General features: G+C 38.5%; 1 protein-coding gene across 3 annotated transcripts in view; it reads left to right on the top strand.

Annotated features, from left to right (window-relative positions):
* The window catches only part of ST18 (ST18 C2H2C-type zinc finger transcription factor), a 163,755-nt gene that overhangs the window by 64,116 nt on the left and 79,751 nt on the right, over positions 1-19,888 (top strand). The window contains exons 1-4 of one of the 3 annotated variants that reach the window (XM_060198471.1): positions 3,167-3,257; positions 6,347-6,517; positions 7,658-7,847; positions 12,945-13,733. In XM_060198471.1, coding sequence (XP_060054454.1) covers positions 12,956-13,733 — 778 coding nt within the window. In that variant the 5' untranslated portion in view covers positions 3,167-3,257; positions 6,347-6,517; positions 7,658-7,847; positions 12,945-12,955. Of the gene's footprint in view, positions 1-3,057; positions 3,258-6,346; positions 6,518-7,657; positions 7,848-12,944; positions 13,734-19,888 lie in introns of those variants that run through there. The other 2 variants (XM_007516048.3, XM_060198463.1) reach the window with 2 other exon arrangements.

A 19,888-nucleotide genomic window follows, 5' to 3' on the forward strand; every position in this document is an offset into this window, starting at 1 on the left:
TAAGTCTATCTCATTAGGCTCATTCTACTACCTCAGACTATGGGCTTTTTTTTTTTTTGTATATGTTTGCATGGGGATCTGAAAGGGATGAGGGTTCTTAATGACGTTCTACAATATGTTTTTCCATCATTGTTTACCAACATCATCTCCAAAATTTACAAGTGAACTCTATACATGCGAGTGAATAGCAGGGCAAAGCTCTGTGCTATGCAATTTCTTTACAGTGAAAGAGGTGGCTGGTTTTTCAAGTACTACTACACCCAATTGTCAAGCCATGCAAAAATGAACTCAAGTTGATTCTTCTGGTTTGGCAACACAAAGGAAAATGCATGAGCTCTGGAACTTGAGAGACTAGGATTCAAATACCAACTGTATCAACTAGTGGTTATTTTTGAGGAATGTTATTTGTCTTACTATGAAGATGTGAATTATAATACAACTAGGCAGAATTTGCAAGCATCAGATGAGTATTGGTTGGTTAGCCTCATTCATAACTATCAAGAAAGAAAAAAAAGACCTTTTTTTTTTTTTCTGGATTGTGCTTCTGTTTTGCCATATGCATGACTGAAGTTCAAGGCTGGAAGAATTTCTATATTCTAGTGTCTTTCCCTCTCTGTTTCTGTTTTTCTATATTTATCTCAGAGAAAGTCAGCCTGGAGCAGTGAAGCCTCCATAATGAAAAATTAAAATAAAAGAAAAAGCAGGCAAGCAAGTAGTGACTTTTTTTTTGAGTGACCAGGTGTTTCTTTGTTACTATCTCCCCACCCCAGGTCTCCTTGAGTAGTGTTTCCTGGAGCTAACAAAGCTTTATTTAAATAAGCTTTCTTGATCTTCTTCTCCATGCCAATGTTACGCTTAAATTGGTTTTCAGAATCCACTTTCTTTTGCTGCTTTACTAGCTAAATGACATTTTCTAGGCACATTCCTCATTTTTCTGTTGTCTTTTTGGTTTGAGATACTTGTTCTCTATTCTTGTGTACTTTCTGGATGTGTTTGGTGGAAATTCAATTGATTTAGAAATTTCTGGGAGTCGGGCGGCAGTACAGCGGGTTAAGCACACGCCACGGCATGAAGCGCAAGGACCAGCATAAGGATCCTGGTTCGAGCCCCCACCTCCCCACCTGTAGGGGAGTCACTTCACAGGCGGTGAAGCAGGTCTGCAGGTGCCTATCTTTCTCTCCCCTTCTCTGTCTTCTGCTCCTCCATTTCTCTCTGTCCTATCCAACAATGTCGACATCAATATCAACAACGATAATAACTACAACGATAAAACAACAAGGGCAACAAAAGGGAATAATAAATAAATAAATTTCTAAGTGGTGTATAGAACTTCTTGAACTCTCCTTCCATGCCTAGAAATGTTATCCCTCTTCTCTACGTTTCTTCTGTCTCTTTCCCCTCAGAGAGAGGGGGGAGAGAGGAAGAGAGGGATGAAGGAAGGATGCCTTTGCTTCTCTTTAATTGTTGTCATTACTAGAAGAGGCACACTGTTTTCCTTGGCAAACTGGCAACTTATGTCCATATATAGGTCTTTGCTTTCTACAGTATTCTACAGACACATTTTTGTTTTCGTAAACATTTGGTTATATCCTCCTTTGCTCCATCCTCTGAACACAGTAAATTTAAATTGGGTTCATTGGAGAAATGTTACAAAACTACATAAGTTATTTGTGTTTGCTTTAAGAAGCTCACAGTTTTGTTCCTGATGATAAATTTCAATTTTCTACAATTTTTGAGAGATTTCTGACACTCTTGAATAATTTTTTCTTCTAGCATCTATTTTCCTTGGAATAGCACTTTTGGTCTCTAAATTTTTTTAACTTGCTCTCTAAATTCAAGAATATATTTTTGACTGTAATCAGCTGATTTCAAGGAATAGGTTAATTGACTATTGTTCTTTCCACAAGAACAATTTTAATGTTATTGTCTACTTAATACTCAGTCATATTTTTAATGATGAGGTAAATAATATTTTATTATTCTGAATTTAGGATTCTTTCCTAAGAATATTTTTATCCACACTGCTTACATTTCTCTACTGCTTCTCTTGATTCTCCTCCTCCTCCTCCTCCTTTTTCTTCTTCTTTCTCTTCTCCTTCTCCTTCTCCTGCTTCACCACATGTCCACAGGTAGGGCTTGAACCTTGGGCTTTAACCAAGTTCTTGCACATGATTACATGTGCACTCAACCCTCAAGTATATCTATCTCTCAGTGGCTTTCATTGGCTAAGCTCTCTAGTCAACATGATTCTTGCCAAGAAAATTTTTATCTTAGCATCAGTATACAGAGTAATCGCATGAATTCCAAGCGAACTATATGTAGAAAATCTACATTGAAAAGGTTCTCTTGAGGAGGTCTTTCAAAGAAAACCATTCAAGGATATGAGTAAGGCTAAACAGTTGTCAGTTTTTGTAAAACCCAATCTCATTTCCTCTCTTTAGTTGTTTGCTCTGTTTGCCAAGTAGGTGAGAATCAAAAGCTGATTATTGTGTAGCATCTCTTTTTTTAGTGTGTGTGTGTGTGTTGAAAGATGAGTGGATTGCATGTTCATAGCCTGTCCCTTCCCTTTATGCTCCTTTCTTTCAAGTCTGAGCCCAAGATATTACATCTTAAGTTGGATCCACAACTGTGGAAGAGATAAGCAATTTCAATAGAAAACTATTTGAAAAACCTTGTGATTTATCCATACTGGACATATGTTTTGTATTTGGTGGTATATTTTTCACATTAGCTGTTTCTTAGGATTAGTAAACCAGTGCAAATCTTGTTTCATCCCTCCCTGGGTATTTATTGTAGTGTCAAGCAAAGCACAGATTAACATATGCTTATTTAGGATTAAGGATTTTTTTTTAACTCTTCTGTTAGGGAGTAAAACAAAATTTACACAATTTCACTGGAGTCATGGATTGGATTGATTTTTGTTAATGCCAGTAACTAACCCACATCCTTTAGTCCTAAGTTTACACAGACTTTGGGTAGCAAGCACTTCATGAAAATCAAATGGCAAACAACAGTCAACTACTTGACCATGTCCTTAATTTATCTTGACCACTACAGCGCCACATATGATTGTTCCTTGGCAAAGAAGAGGAAAGCTGAAGAGCAGTCTTTGGTGGTTCCAGTCAATAAAAGAAAATCCTTGCTGATGAAGCCCCGACACTACAGTCCAAATGTGGACTGCAAAGAAGAATGTGATGACAGGATCGAAGCAGATGAGGATGATGGCCTATTGGAAGCAAACAATCACCCTACTACAGGTAACAAGGGAGGGACCTGGAATGTCTCTACTTCATTGCCTTAAAGAGTCTAGAGTATGGTGGTTGTGAAAATATGTTTTAACTTGGAAACAAAACCAGATCTTTCATTCCACTAACCATCCATTTATTGGGGGCGATTCTTGGCAGTATGATGAAGAGCCTAAAAGATAAGCAACAGAGTGTCCTTGTCCTGAATCCATTTGCATTCCAGGATTATCCTGTGCTTTTTGATGAAAATTTGATACTAAGCCTTAAAGTTAATGAGCATCTTTATTTGTTAGTCTTGGAAAAGTGCTTCAAATAAATAGTTATAATTAACTTTAAGGTATTTAAAATGTGTGTGTGTGTAGATATATGATAAACATTTTAGTTATTAAACTCTTATTAATTCATCTCAATCATTACTATGCTATAGTGATTGAGCCAGTATACATGTGATAAATGCTTTAGTTTATATATATATATATATATATATATATATATATATGTACATCTGTAATGTATAGATATATTTGTATGCATGTATATAAACTACTTTACCAGGAGAGATAGTATAATGACTATGAAAAAAAAAGGCTTCATGCCTAAGACTTTGAAGTCACAGGTTCACTGAGCAGTGTTCTGGTAAAAATAAGTGGATTAATTAATTAATTAAGCACTATTCTACTATGTTCTTAATTTCTCTTAGTCATCCTCGTCTGCAGTAATTGAGATAATATATGTTACATATAATGTACAGGTCACATATAAACAACTAAAACATCAGTTTGTTCTGCTGTATAAGCAAGTTTCTCTCCACAAATACAGTTGATAATAACACCATAAATCAGTGAAAGTAGATACTAACCTTAATATTTTGAGCTTTCTTAGTGAAATATAGTCACGATTTTGAGATGTTCGAATGTGTTTCTAGTAGTTACGGTGCCTCCAGAAGTTGGAATATCACTGTTTATTTTTTGCGTAAGACTTGAATTGAAAGACAAGGCAAATATATCAAGATACACTTTTCTGTGTTTTTGTTTGTTTGTTTGTTTTGTTTTTTGCCACCAGAGTTATCATTGTGGCTTGGTGCCAGCATGATAAGTTTACTGCTTCCAGCAGTCTTTTTTTTTTCTTTTCTATTTTATTCGATAGGACAGAGGGAAATTGAGAGGGGAGGGGAGATAGAGACGGAGAAAAGAGAGACACTGGTGCACCTGCTTAACTCTGGGGAGTGGAGGCTCGAACCCAGGTCCTTGCGCATGTTGATGTGTATACTTAACTGGGTGGGTCACTGCCTGCCCCCCTCAAGATATATTTAAAATGGAAACTTAAAACTCAATTCATTAGAAAATAAAATTAGGTATACATATATTCTATTAAAAACACACTTTTTTAATTTAATTTTTATTTACGCTTAATAGTAGGTTACAAGATTATAAGATTACGGTGTGGGTCTGGGTGATGGCACACCTGGTTGAGTGCACATATTATAATGCACGAGGACCATGGTTCAATTCCCCAGTCCCCACCTGCAGGGGAAAAGCTTCAGTAGAGGTGAAACAGTGCTGTAGATGTCTCTCTGTCTCTGTCTCTTAATCTCTCCCTCCCCTCTCAATTTCTCTCTGTCTCTAGCCAAAATAAATAAATAAATATTTTAAATAAAATAAAAAGATTATAGTTTATCGTTCCACATCACACCTACCACTGAAGTCCTATGTCCTGACCTTTCTACTTCCCAAAGATAACCACCATAGTTCTCACAAGTCTTAGAAATAGTTTGTTTGCTTCTGTTTTTTCTTTTTCCAAATTCATATGTATCAGATCTCTAGATTCCACATATGAGTGAACCCATCCAGTAATAAGACACACTTGCTGAATGTAATTTTGGGGGGATTCAAAAATGTACTAAATATATTCTTATTTTAAAAGTATATATGAGGGTTGGGAGATTAAACAGTGCTAACTCATAGGTCTTATGTCCAAGAGGTGCTAGTATCTTTCCATGGTACCACCAATAGCCAGAACTGTGCTATGTTCTGGTGAAAGGAAAGGAAGAAAGAAAGAAAGAAAGAAAGAAAGAAAGAAAGAAAGAAAGAGAGAAAGAAAGAAAGAAAGAGAGAGAGGGAGGGAGGGGAAAGAAGGAAAAGAGGAAGGAAGAGAGGGAGAGTGGGAGGGAGGATATATGGAAATATATAAATCCTATGTGATTAGTTCTTAAATCATAACTATAGAATTAATTAATAACAATAGGTATTATTAGAAAATATGTAAAAGCATGCTAAACTCAGCACAGAGTTCAGATCAGACTCATTAGGTCCTTAATAATCTTGGTTTTCAAAGAGTTTAAGATTCTGTCATTAAAACAAATGAGTTTTTGTATCTGACAGTGTTTAAAATAGTTTTTCTGGGTTTTGTGTATGCAACATATAACTTAAATTTTCATGGTTCATCTATAAATTATGGTCATCCTTGATTTTTGTTTGTTTATTTCCTTGAGCAGGTCCCAGTTTTTTTGTAGATTCATGAAAACTGGCAATCAAATCTAATACCAATAGTAAGGAAAGCCCTTGAATCAATGTGGTTAGATTTGAAGTGTAATTCATTCAGCAGATGTTAACTTGCTAGACATTTAATAAAATGAATGTCTTCCCATCAACACAGAACTGCAGGTAAAATGAGGATAAGAATTGGATCTGCCTAGTACATGCCACTTTCTACTGTACTTATGTAGATATTTAATATCTGCCCGGAAAACATATTGTCAAGATATACTCAGTTAAATACTCATAAGCACTGATGAATATCCATTTGCAGGTTCACAAATGTGAACTTTTTTTTTAAGTTTAGTACCAGGAACACTACTAACAATAATGGATATGTTAAAATTATAACAGTAGCTATTATTTTTGAATTATTAATATATTACAGACACAAATTATATTATGTAATCGACTCAGTAATGGCAGTAGGTGTGCATGGTTATGATCACAACTTTAAAGATCATTTAGTTCCCAGGGACCACAGAGATTAAATGTTTAAGGTAGTATAGTTAATAAGTGTTAGAAGGAAGATAATTTAGGAACAAAGCAAAATAATTATTTTTTCAGGCAACCATCCTCCATAAAGCAATTCTGCTTATGCTTTGACTACTACCAGAATGCAGACTGAGCAAAGTTTCTACTATGTCAAAGCATGAAGTAACATTTCCAGAAATGTCATGTCAATGGTCATATTCCTTTTCAAAAGAGCAAAATCTTTAGTTGTCTTCAATTCTCTGGGTAAGTTGTCCTCCAACCTCTGGAAGAAAAGAGAGTTAATTTAGTGTCCAAGCATACTATAATCAGGAAGTGGACAAGCTCATGCCTTCCTAATTTAGACAAGGAAAAGGGTCCCCATCGAGTGAGATTAACAATGCATCAGTTTATAACCACAATTCATGGATAATAGGAGGGCCAGGAACTGGTATGGTACTTTTATTTCATCTTACCCCAGGTTTGGCAGACAACTAGCTCAGTGGTAGAGAACTTGACTTAAGTGCCTGAGACCTCAGGACTTGCATGTCTGAGGCACCATATTTGTTAGAACTGAGCCCTGGTTTGATAAGTGCTTTCTCTGTCTCTCTGTCAAAAATAAAATTAAATAAACAACTTTTTTAAATGACATGGGTGATGTCTCAACAAATAATATTTGTAACTTCAATTTTGAGAATTTTGAAAAATAAATTAACTTCTCCAGGGTTTCCAGTCCTAGCAAAAGTACATATTCAAGGGGCCCTGAAAACTACCTTACCTATAAAAGCAACTTAGCTAGTAACAGAAGCAGAACTAGCTTCCAATTGTAATGAGATCCACTTAAGCTAAATGAGTCTAATGTATTGTAATTTTCAGAAGATATTTTTGTTGGTTGGTTGGTTGGTTGGTTGGTTGGTTGGTTGGTTGGTTGGTTTGCTCAAGTTGCTTTGCTGCAGAACAGTTGGCATAAAAGACAAGAATATGCTAGCCTCTATCTCCCAAGAATACCATAGACCTTGAAGTAGATATGGCTTGAAACAAATAAGCAAGTGTGAGCATCAGAATATTAGGCAAAACAATGTTTATTTTATTATTTAATTTTGTAAGGAAAGTGTGTCCTCCCATCTCCAGCCCTTCCCCACAGTTTTTCTAATTACTTATTTCATGTTAGATAAAGTTTCATATTGAAAGAAAGAAAGAATGAATGAAAGAGAGAGAAGCATATGTGCAATTCTGGGTCTCAAACTGGTACAGTCTCATGCTCTACCAGTTGAGCTAGCTCCCCTGCCACACTGATTTATTTCTTAATATTTATTTATTTGTTTATTTATTCATTCATTTCAAAGTTTGAACCTCCTGAATGCATTATTTCATTGCTCCCAAGCTGACTTTTTTATTCCAATAAAGGCAGAGCAAGAGACATCACAGCACCACTGTAGCTTCCCCCAATACTGTGGCACTTCCATGCAATGCCAGGACTCAAACATGGGCTGGATTCATGACAAGGCATACACTCTACCCAGTGACATATTTCTCTGGTCCTCCTTTTACACTTTGAAATATCTTCCTGCTCTCAGAATGAGGAATGTTGTATAAGGTAAGAAATAAGGCCTATCCCACTGCTTGCCTAGTCCCTACCCCTCACCCCAAGACTAGACTCAGGGACTTTTTAACTTGCTTTTGTTATTCCTAGGGATTCACTACTTCCAATCAACTTTTTCAGATAGAAAGATGGAGACCAAAATAGAGAGACAGAGAGAAAGAAACCATAAAACTAAAGCTTTATTCAGTGTAGTGGGGACCAGGCTTGAACCTGATTATTTTTCCATAGCAAAGCAAACTTTATCTAAATGAGCTGTCTTGCCAGCTCTACACCAAGGAATACTTTTTAAAATGTTTTATTATCTTTATTTATTTATTGGACAGTGACAGACAGAAATCAAGAGCAATGGAGAGATAGAGATGGAGAGAGACAGAGAGGCACCTGCAGCCCTGCTTCATCACTCACATAGCTTTCCTTCTGCAGGTAGGGACTAGGGGATTGAACCCTAGACCTTGTGCATTGTAGCATGTGTACTCAACCAAGTGTGAAACCACCCAGCCCCTACCCAGGAATATTTTTAACTTAGTTTAAGGAAGTTAAGGTAGGGCTATTTGCTTTTGCTTTAATATTAGTGTTATTTTCCCCACATATTTCTGTTTGCAATCTAGCAAGCCATTGTTTTCTCATTGAAAGTCAGCTGACAATTATTTTCTAAGGTCTTATGATAAATTCACTCATCAAATTAGCCAAACATGGGAAAATAATAAGCTATTAGTATTCTGAGCAGTTTCTCCCAAGGGTTGCTGTATTTATAAACATTATGACATTTGACTTCCCCTGGGTTTTGGGATCTGGGAGAACAGTTCCAAAGGAAGAAGATAGTGTTGAGAGGCTCAGCTCCATTGGTCAGTATCCCAGCCTTCCCACGAGAAGGTTATATAATCTCAAACTTTTATCTCTTTGAAACAATAGTTCCCCCTCTGGAAAGTGGGACAGAAGATTCTTTGCTTCTAGTTGTCACATTTGAGAGAACTGAGTGCCTTGTCAGGAAGTTAATATTTTATTATCCTAAAATGCATTGGAGCAGCCAGCTGTTGAATCATGGATGGGGACCCAGGACTCTGGAGATGTGGGACATCCTGAGGTCACATAGGCAGGTGGTTTCAAGTCTCAGCACAGTCCCTTCTCTGGACCTGGAGCTCCTGGAAGTTCTCCCTCTGTGTAGTACAGATCCTCCAGGCAGCTGGTGAGTAGCACCATGGCCTTTGTGGCTGGTAATGAGTGGGACTGAGTCTTCCTTATGCTCAAAACCTGCCTTTCTCAAGGGTCAATGTCACTATTTATTCTAGATTAAAGGGGGGAGAGGGGAAGCCTCATACTACTCATGTTAAAGGTCCCACATCACCTCCATTATTACTGTCTTCTTTTTTTTTTTTTTTTGTCACCAAGGTTCTCACCAGATCACAGTGCCTATGTGATCAATGCATCTCTCCAAGTGACATTTTTGGAGGGGGCAAGGGTGGGTAGAGAATGAAAGAAATTGAGAGAGAAGGGGGAGAGAAAGAGAGACCTGCAGCACTGCTTGACTGCTTAAGAAGCTTCTCCCTTAAAAATGTGGACCAGGGCTTGAACTCTGGTTCTTGCGTATAGTAGTGTATGCTCTCTACCTTATGTGCCACCACCCAGACCTGTTACAGTCTTCTAAGATACTGGGTTGTCAGAAAAATTATGATTCACTTTTGCATAGAAAAAAATACGTCATGACTCTTCTAACAACCCAATCCCACCTAGACCAGGGAAAATTGACTATTTCCTGAGTTCCTGTTAGGTGACTCCAGCTTAGTGTGCACGCCAGTGTAACCCTACAGCCTATCTGCTTGTACAGAAAAGAGTCAGGGCGGGGGTGGGGTGCAGACATCTGCTTAAGTGCACACACTACAGTGAGCAAGAACCTAGGTTCAAGCCTCTGGGGAAAAGCTTCATGAGTGATGAAGTAGAGCTGCAGGTGTCTCTCTGTCTCTCGCCCTCTCTCTATCTCCCCCTCCCCCTCTTAATTTCCCTCTGTCTCTATCCAATAATAAATAAGTAACATTTTAAAAAATATTTTAAAAAACTGCACAAAATGGTAGGCCTAGAGTCAGATCTGGATCTAACTCTAAAGCCTGGGCTGTTTTAGTTATTCCACTGGTAAGGCACAGAACTAATGACTAAGGAAAATAAAAACATGCTTTCAGTTTAAAAAAATGGGGGGATGGGGCATCAAAATAGCTCACCTGGATGGTATACCTGCTTTACTATGCATGTAACTCAAGTTCAAGGCAGGCCCGTACTGCACTGGAGGAAGCTTTGGTGCTGTCATGACTTCCTTCCTTCCCTCTCTGCTCTTTCAACTCTCAGAAAAAAAGTCAGCCTAAATAGGAGGTAGGCCCCAGTAACTACCCCCTTCAAAAAACAAAACAAACAAACAAGCAAAAAAAAACCATAACATCAACATCCCATCACAAAGCCAGGTAGAAAGAGTACCTCGTTACATATCTGTCAAGTTCCAAAACTAACTTATGTCTTTCTCATACAGGCAGTGAAAGCCAGAGAGGGCTGGGTGCTTCATCCTAAGTTAGTTTGCAGAACATCCCTGGAAACTAATTTGCTTGTTACATGTAGGCACCTCTATCGGGAGGGCTCCCCCCCTTTTTTTTTCTTCCAAGGAATAATTAATAAATATTTTCTTTTAGTATATAACAAACAGTTGAACCGAACAATTATGTAAACTGGAAATGACCCAAAATGCTAGCAGTTGGCAGCAACACACTGAAATGCATTGTCCTGCACATGTGTGGTTTTGTCGCTCCCGCCTCTCTGGTGATCTGCACTTAATAGGAATATTTTAAACTATGTAGCTAAGCAACAGAGGTAATTGTTGCTTTCTAGAGCTTTTGTTAGCACTCTAACACAGCCCAAATATGCATAATTAGGTATAATGTCTATAAATCATTATTGTACACATGTGGGTAGTTAAGTGGAGTGAGAGAATAGTTCAATGAATTGAGCATATTCACTGAAAATGCTTTTTATTTGTTTTCTGTTGTTCATAATACTTTAAAATTATCATAACCCTTTCCACTTTCTCTTAATAGCGAGCCGTGATATTGAGAAAAACTTCATTTGCATTTTAGACTATGTTTAATATATTATTTAAACCTGGAGTTCCTCTGATAGGAATTCAGGAGAGGACAGACCATCCTGTCAAATATGCGCTTGTTGATGCAGCCTCTTTTCTAGGAAGTAAAATGTTAAATTTTTCAGTTTATATTGAATAGATCCCAACAAAAGACTGCACCCTATAATCAGCATTATTTAAAGGGGCCAGTGTTGTGACTAAATTCTTCCCTTCATCCAAAAATGCTTTTAGTTACTATGGCAATATTTACTTGATCCTGGCAGTCCAGTGTTGATTTAGGGAGATAATTACCAGAAAAGAAGATGATGGAGATGTATTTTTGAGTGTCCTTGTCAGAGACAATGTTTATGAAAAAATTAAATGAGACCAGAAAAAAAAAAACGGCACATTGTCTTCTGCACAGACACCCTCTTCTGCAGGCTTCAAGCAAAGATTGCTGTGCTTTGTTCCCCTCCAAAGATGTTTATTAGCAAAGAATGCACTTCACTTGGTGTCTTTAACAGTCTTTCAGTGGGTTTGTTTATTGGGGAGTGGGGGCCCTTCCCATCCCCCAACCTTTCTGAGACAGAAATGGTTTTGCAGCCTTTATTTATTTATTTATTTATTTATTTATTTATTTATTTATTTATCTTTATTTTGGCTTGCTTGTTGAATGTCAGAAAACCACTGCAGGTTTATCTGGTGTCTTTCACAGCCTGCTATGAGCTGGGTGCCATGATTCCCTGACAACCCTATTTGCTAGTTCTGGGCCGGGTCTACAGAGAATCATACCTTTCGTTGGTATGTTTGCACTAATGTGGACTTGTGTAGGTTGATATATACACATACACATAAATGTATGCAATATAGCACCTCATTACTGAGAAGAAAAGAGTCTGAGTCTAATAAATGTCACAGTACTGGACAGCAGAGAATCAGTTGACCTTTCTAGAAAAATGGGAAGTGGGACACTGTTCATAGTCACAGAGCTCCCTGATTATCCAAACACTCAATAGCCCTCTACTGAGAACAACTAGTTAACATTCAACATCTTCCCTCTATCTCCACTTCCATGTCTCATTTCCTTTTTACTAAATAAGCACAAACACCAAATCAGAAAATGTGTTTCTGCATAAGATATTATTTGACTAGGTTGATTTCCCACTTACTGGGATGCCCCTTCAGCATGGAATTTTTGTGTGACATTTCTGACAGTGATCAGGAAGTCTCAAAAGCTTCAGAATTTGCTTAGTTATCATCTCTATGTATATCCATTTTGTAGTTTAACTAAAATTCCATGCAATCACAAAGTATATTTCAGAAACCGTAGAGGGTGGGGACACAGAACTTTAGTGGTGAGTATGGTATGTAATCTTAAGATCTTGTAAACCAATATTAATTACAAGTAAAAAAATAAATTAGGAAAAAAAAAACTAAGGAAGGAGAGAGCATAAATCAAATAAGCTTCAAAGATATATGTCCATGCTACCAGAGAAAGAAACCTGAGTATTTTCCTTATAATCTATAGCATATACTTTTAATTCCTTTTGGTTGACCAAGACTTTGGAATATAGTACATATAGCAGTAGTTATTTCACAGTTAGGAGTCTGTATTTTATTTTATTTTATTTTATTTTATTTTATTTTATTTTATATTTTACACCAGAGCACTGCTCAGCTTATGGTGGTGCAGGGCATTGAACCTGGGACTTAAGAGCCTCAGGCATGAAAGCCTCTTTGCATAACTATTATGCTATCTACCCCTGCCAAGGAGTCTGTTTTTAAATATCTACTTCAGTACCCCAGAAGCATTTAACTCTTAATATGTTGTGTCTAATATTTCTTTGAAAGCAGTTTTCAGAATATCAGTCTGTTTTAAAGAAGATGTAGGTATTTCTTCCTTATTTTTATAAAATCAGTAATCTACTCACTGATACATTTCACATTACCTAAATTAAACCTTTTTAAAAAATATTGCTTTTCTTTTTGCACAGAAGAAATCATTATGAAATCTATGGATGAGAACCTCCATTCACCTGCACAGAAAAACTCCAATCGTAAGGAAGAAAGATATGGTTGTTACCAAGAGCTTGTCGTCAAATCATTAATGCACTTGGGACAATTTGAAAAAAATGTGTCTTTGCAAACCAACAGTGAAAACTTAAATGACAGTGGCATCCAGTCTCTCAAAGCAGAGAGTGAAGAAGCAGATGAGTGCTTCATGGTTAATCCTGATGACAGCAAAGACAAAACCGATGATTCCCAGCTACAGTTCTGTTCCTCTGATGACAATGACAGTAACTCTGAAAGTGTTGAGAATAGTTGGGAGAGTGGTTCCAGCTCTTCAGAGGAAACCAAACTTCAGAGAGTCCCAAAGTATATTTTAGTAGACAATAGAAAAGACCTATTGGAAATCCCTGAAATAAAAATGGAAGGGGACAAATATATCAGTTGTGAAAGCATAGGTGACTCTGATACAGAAAGGAAAGACTCACAGAACACTCACATGGAACCTTCCGATGGCAAAGCCCAACCTTCATTCCCTGAGATGGAGGAAGATGACAAGGGGTGCCTGACAGCCATGAACGAAGAGTCTGTGGACCTAAAGAAGAAGGGGAACTTAAGTTTGCTGGAACAGGCAATTGCTCTGCAGGCTGAGCGAGGCTGTGTTTTCCATAACACCTACAAAGAACTGGACAGGTTCCTGCTGGAACACCTTGCCGGGGAGAGGAGGCAAACCAAAGTTATTGACCTGGGAGGAAGACAAATCTTTAATAACAAACGTAAGACATATCTTTCCGTTCATTCTCGGGATAAAATTACTTTAGGGTTGGACGAGAATTAGCAAGATATTATTACCACTTCCAGTTGTTTTGTGACTACTTAATGCAACTTAAAACCAATTTGTATTACAAATTAAACAATTTCTATTGCCCCTCTTTCTCTCTAGATTGTCTTCAGATGAATTTTGGTTAGTTTTGCAATGTCTTTTGCACATTAAAAAATATATATATCGGGAGTCGGGCGGTAGTGTAGTGGCTGGAGTCAGGCGGTAGTGTAGTGGCTTAAGCGCACATGGTGCAAAGCGCAAGGACTGGCATAAGGATTCCGGTTCAAGCCCCAGGCTCCCCACCTGCAGGGGAGTCACTTCGCAAGCAATGAAGCAGGTCTGCAGGTGTCTATCTTTCTCTCCCCCTCTCTGTCTTCCTCTCCTCTCTCCATTTCTCTCTGTCCTATCCAACAATGACAATATCAATAACAATAATAACTACAACAAGGGCACCAAAAGGGAATAAACAAATAAATATAAAAAAATAACAAACAAATATATCATTGTCTCTTTGAATCTGAATAGTTTTAAAAACAGTATAGTACTTTTAAAAATATACTTTAGGACTGGCTGGTGATACACCTGGTGGAGTGCACACAATACTATGGCGAGGATTGGACTCGTGCCTCCACCACCATGTGGAAGCACCATCAGGGGAAAGCATCATAACTAGTGGTTCAGCATTGCTGTATCTTTCCTTTCTTCCCCCTTCTCTCTTTCTTTCTCCTTCCTTCTGTCTAAAAAATGAAATGGATACTGACTGTAGTGGAGTCATGCAAGCATTGTGCATCAGTGGCAACCCTGGTGGCAAAATAAGGAAGAAAAAGTACTTCTTGGACATATCCAAAAGGCATTAACACCTGTTGGATATTCAATGACTTTGCTTTTAAAAAAAGTCCCTTTTTGAAACTTAATTGTTTTTTTCCCCCACCTTCTTTCTGGGGCCATCTGGCATAGTTTGAGCTTCAAAATAATGTTAAACTACTTGCAGCTCAAGCAGCATGCTATGATCCTGTTTATGGTAAAACTAGATTTTTTTTCTCAACACAATAAGAAATTTTACTGCTTTTCCATTTATAAACAATATTTCTGTAGGGGTAGAGGTATGGGGATGGTGTAGAATGGGCAGGTGAATAAGAAGAGACTCTGTTCTGTAGAGTCAAATGATGGACTCCCTTATTGTGATGCTACGTCTTCTTTCAGGCATATCAGATGTCTGCCCAGTGGAGATATGCAGCCTTACTTCCAACATACGCACAAAAAATGTATAAACCTAGGAAGAGATTAACACAGCCAATAGATGTTCACTGAACTGCTCTTAGGTGGCATAAAAATATATATGCAATATACATGATTTCTTTAATTTTTTTTTTTTTTGCCTCTAGGGTTATTGTTGGGGCTTGGTGCCTACATCACGAATCCACTGCTCCTGGAGGCCATTTTTTCCCCCTTTTGTTGCCCTTGATTTTTATCATTGTTGTGTTTATTATTATTATTGTTGTTGCTGCTGTCGTTGGATAGACAGAAATCGAGAGAGGAGAGGAGACAGAAATGAGAAGAGAAAGATAGACACTTGCAGACCTGCTTCACCACTTGGGAAGCTACTCTCCTGCAGGTGGGGAGCCGGGGCCTCGAACCGGGATCCTTAAGCCGGTCCTTGAGCTTCGTGCCACGTGCACTTAACCCGCTGCGCTACCACTCGACTCCCTTAAATTTTTTTTAATTGAAAGAGATACTGAAACCAGAGCATTCTACCAGTGATTGAATTCAGGACCACCCATATGTAATGCATACATACACTCTGCTACTGAGCTACCTCTGGTCTCATGAGTGATTTTGCCATTGCTGGGGTTTCACTCCTGCAGGGGCTGCCTTAATCAGAAAGAGGGGGGTGGAGATGGCATCAAAGGTTTCCTCAGTACAGTGGGGGCCAGAATTGAACCTGGATCACATGCTAAGCAGGTACCATCTTTCATGAGCTCCTTGGCTGATCCTCATGATGGGTATTATTAGATTTTGATGCTTTCCAAAGTCAGTGTTTTTACAAATTTTCTAAATCAGGGCCCACAGTTATCTCATCTAAACTTGAATTAGAGAGTAGCTATATTTGGAAGAGGCCTTTTGATGGTTTCTGAAACTTTAGGGAAATAGGATCCCCTACCTCATAAAGAGAAAGTCTTTCTCTCCTTATCATCCTTTGTCTTGCACAAAGGGACCTGGTTATGATTCCCACAGAAGTTTCCAAAAAAAAAAAAAGTACTCCTTATGTAAGTAGAAGACATCCAGAGTTTACTCTTTTACTTTTTGCTAGTTTCTTAGCTGATTCTCAAACACCCTAAAGTCTGAGAACCACAGAATTGGGGAAGGAATTTCTTAGAGAAAATCAAAGCTGTAGCCCCAAAGTGACTTACAAGAGTAGTGTGTTCTTATGGTGCAGATATTGATCTCATTACTCAGATTTGCCAAAAAATGAAAAGTATATTTTGTTACTGTAATTCCACTTTAGTACTCATCTACAAGCTTGTAAAATGTTACCTTGTAGCTCAGAGATTAGAAAACAGCAAGGAGTAATTAAGAAAATGATAAGCAAGATAGTAGTTCTATGTGAATATACTTCAAAGACTGGCACAGGGCCAGAATATGGATGGCTAGGGTGAGATGTAACAAATTATCTCTGAGTTCTGTGTGTCGCACTAATATGTGACTTGAGTTTACTATGTATATATTTTTCAATGTTTTTTAATGAAAGACACAGAAAGATTACACAGAGAAAGAGACCAAAGCACTGATCAACTCTGGCTTGTGATGATGCTAGGGGCTGAACCTGGAAACTCAGAGCCTCAGCTATGTATATAATTTAATGAACTACAAAGTCAGAAAGGAAAGAGAAAATTTACTTTGAATTCATAAAACCTACAACTCCCTATTTAACATTTCTGAAATCAAAAGGATGTGTCATAAATTAGTCTTCTTTCTTCCTTTATCTTTTTGTCTTTCTTTCCTTCTCTTTATGACTTTCTGTCTCTTTATGTCTTTCTCTCTTTCTTTTTTCCTTCATCATTTGGTTGAGAAAGTGCTGATTTACATGGCTATGGTCACAGTTTGACATCTTCAAAATGGGTGCCACCAGACCTCACCCTCCACCCAACCTCGTCCGCTCCCACCATGTGTCTGTGGGGGCACCAGATCTCTAAATTTTCCCACATCCCTTCTTCCAGTCCTCTCTACTTCTCAGTCTTCTGGTCACCAGTGAAAAACCACAGTCCATTAAGGCTTTATCCAGTGCATTCTACCAGATGTGTCAGCACCAGGCCCCTTACGATTTTTATCCAGAATAATCCTTTGCTCTGTTTCTTTTCTTTTTTTTTTTTTTTTTAATTTTTTATTTAAGAAAGGATTAGTGAACAAAGGCATAAGGTAGGAAGGGTACTTGCTCTGTTTCTTAAGTACAGTTCCCAGCCACTGAAATACAAGGTTTGGAAAAATTAATTGTGTTATACCTTGGTCATGTTTGTAAAACTTTTAAAAACCTTCTGTTTTCAAAAATGAAGGAAGAAATGGGATTGGTATTGGTGACCACTGGTCCTGTTGGAGATGCATGGAATTGGGGCTAAGCAATAGATCCTATTGCACTGGGCACAGTCCTGCCTGGATGGTGTGAAATTCACTGTGCAAGGTGACCCCATGAGATTAGTGTGAATCAAAGAGGAAAAAATGAAGCCCATTTTTCAGGGGAGCTATGGTCTTATTCTAGAGAATGCCTGTGAAATTCAAAGTATTCTCTTTCTGCAATGGTGTGTGTGTGTGTGTGTGTGTGTGTGTGTGTGTGTGTGTGTGTGTGTGTGTGTTGTGTGTGTTTAGGAGAGGTGACTCAGAAGTATAGAGTGCAGGATTCACTTCCATCCCCAACACCAACTATGCCAGAATGATGTTTTAGTTCTCTCTCCTATTTTATTTATGTTTTCCACTAGGTTTATTGCTAGTGTTTGGTGCCTACACCATGAATACAACACTCCTAGTGGCCATTTCACTATCTCTCTCTTACTTCTTTCTTTTATAGAGACAGAATTGAAAGTAGGTGGGAGATAGAAAGAGTGTGAGAAAGAAAGGCACCTGCAGCATTACCTCACTGCTTATGCAGCTTACTCCCTGCAGGTGGGAGATTGGGGCTTAAACCAAGATTTCTGCACATGGTAACATGTGCATTTTCTTGCATACTCCACCACTCAGCCCTTGTTCTCTCTCTTATTAACAAATAAGTAAGTAATCTTTAAAAATGTTATAGGATCAGTGAAATAGCTCACTTGGTTACTACAATGCTTTGCAGTGTGTGCACTTAGGTCCAAGACAGGCCTGAACCTCAGTGAAGAAGTCTTTGGTGGTGCTGTGATCTGTGATCTATCTCTCTCTCTCTCTCTCTCTCTCTACCAGATCCCTGATAAATTTTGTGTTCTAGTGGGTAGAGCAGTTATACCTGGGAATTGAGAGCCTCTAGCATGACATACTTTTGCATAACCATTATGCTATCTTCCTTATTTCCCCAATTTTAATGCAAAGAAGTTTGACTCTACTGTTGCTACTCAGCATTTATCAGGACTTCCGCTCAGAAGGCATTACCATATAATTCATTATATTGTGACAGCATCTTTAAAGTGAAGGGGTGAAGGATGTGAACATGAGGTTGTAGGGGGTAAAGGGAACAATCTCGGGCTAACTAAAATATAAGGTCACCAGAGTATAAGGTCCAGGTGCAGCTTTGCACAAAGAAAGCAAGAAGAGCCAGGCCTGGGAGTCTCTTGGCTCTAGCTCTGCTTTCTTATCATGCAAACAGGTTCTGCCCTACAGAGCTTTTTCAGCAGCATCTTTGTCTGGCCCAGCAGAGGAGGCTTGTAGACAAAGGTAGATGATGGACTGTCAGTGGACCATACCTGGTCAGGTGCCAACCTTGCCTTATCTCCCACACCCTCTCTGGCTTCCTGTAGACAAATAGTGTGGCAAGGAGGGAAAACACTCCACGCCAAAGCTATCAATGTGGCTTAGAAATGTGGCCTCACTTGAACATCATCCAAGGGAGGAAGGGCATCAGAATACACACTGTTTCTCTCTTTTTCCTGTTTCACTCTCCTATGATGTCAGTCTTCCAATTTCACTTGAATCAAAGGATTTTGTCCAGCAGTCTGCAGACATTGTGTGCCATAATCCACTTAGAAGTTTGTACCATCTTGAGATGAAGGAAAACTTAGAGCATATGAAAATTCTTAATATGCCTCCCCTACCCGCCCCCTCTTTTTTTTTTTAATAGAAAACAGTGTGGTCTGGCAATCCTGACACTTAAATCTTATCTGCCATCAAACCACAGACCTGCTGCTCAAGGCACTTTGCTTTTTTAGCTGTTGATTTCTCACTCACAGCTTAACAGTATTCTTTCTGCTCTTTAGCAGTGTCTGCAATACTTGGAAGATCCTTGGCTCCACCCCCTTTTGCTGAAACCATTCCCCCAAATAATTGCATTACATATAACCTGCTGTGTCCATCTGCCCTGGACTGTGTATAATCCAACAACTGGGATACATGGTGTCACAGAAGCACCTTCGTCCCTCACAATATTCTGCCCTGAAGATGTAAGTCTGCTCCATCCCAGGGCATTGTCGTACTCTGAGTGCCACTCTCAGAGAACAAACACCTGGCCCCCTCCACACCTTCACATGGTAGGATCTTCCCCTCTATTCCATCACCAGCAATTCTTTGTGGCAGGGTCAGACAGATTATTTACTTTTACTTTCAGCATCAACTGCAAGCACAATTCCTGAAGCTTCATATTGTAAGAAATCTGCAGCTTGTCTCCCTGCCACGTTGGTCCTTTCTCTGAAGCTGCCATTCCCATTCTGACTCTGGGTCCTTTAAGTGGCAGGAGGGTGTTGCTTCCTGAAGGACAAGGTTGTCCATATGACAAAGCTCATCTCCATGCATGAGTTGCATGAGGAGCAATTTTTTTTCTTTTTTTTATTATGATTTAATATTGATCTACAAAATTATAAGATAACAGGGGTATGTAATTCCACACAATTCCCACTACTGAGTTCTGTTTCTTTATCCCTTCCATTGGAA

Source organism: Erinaceus europaeus, chromosome 1 (assembly GCF_950295315.1).
Source record: "Erinaceus europaeus chromosome 1, mEriEur2.1, whole genome shotgun sequence".
In the NCBI taxonomy this organism is placed as follows: domain Eukaryota; kingdom Metazoa; phylum Chordata; class Mammalia; order Eulipotyphla; family Erinaceidae; genus Erinaceus; species Erinaceus europaeus.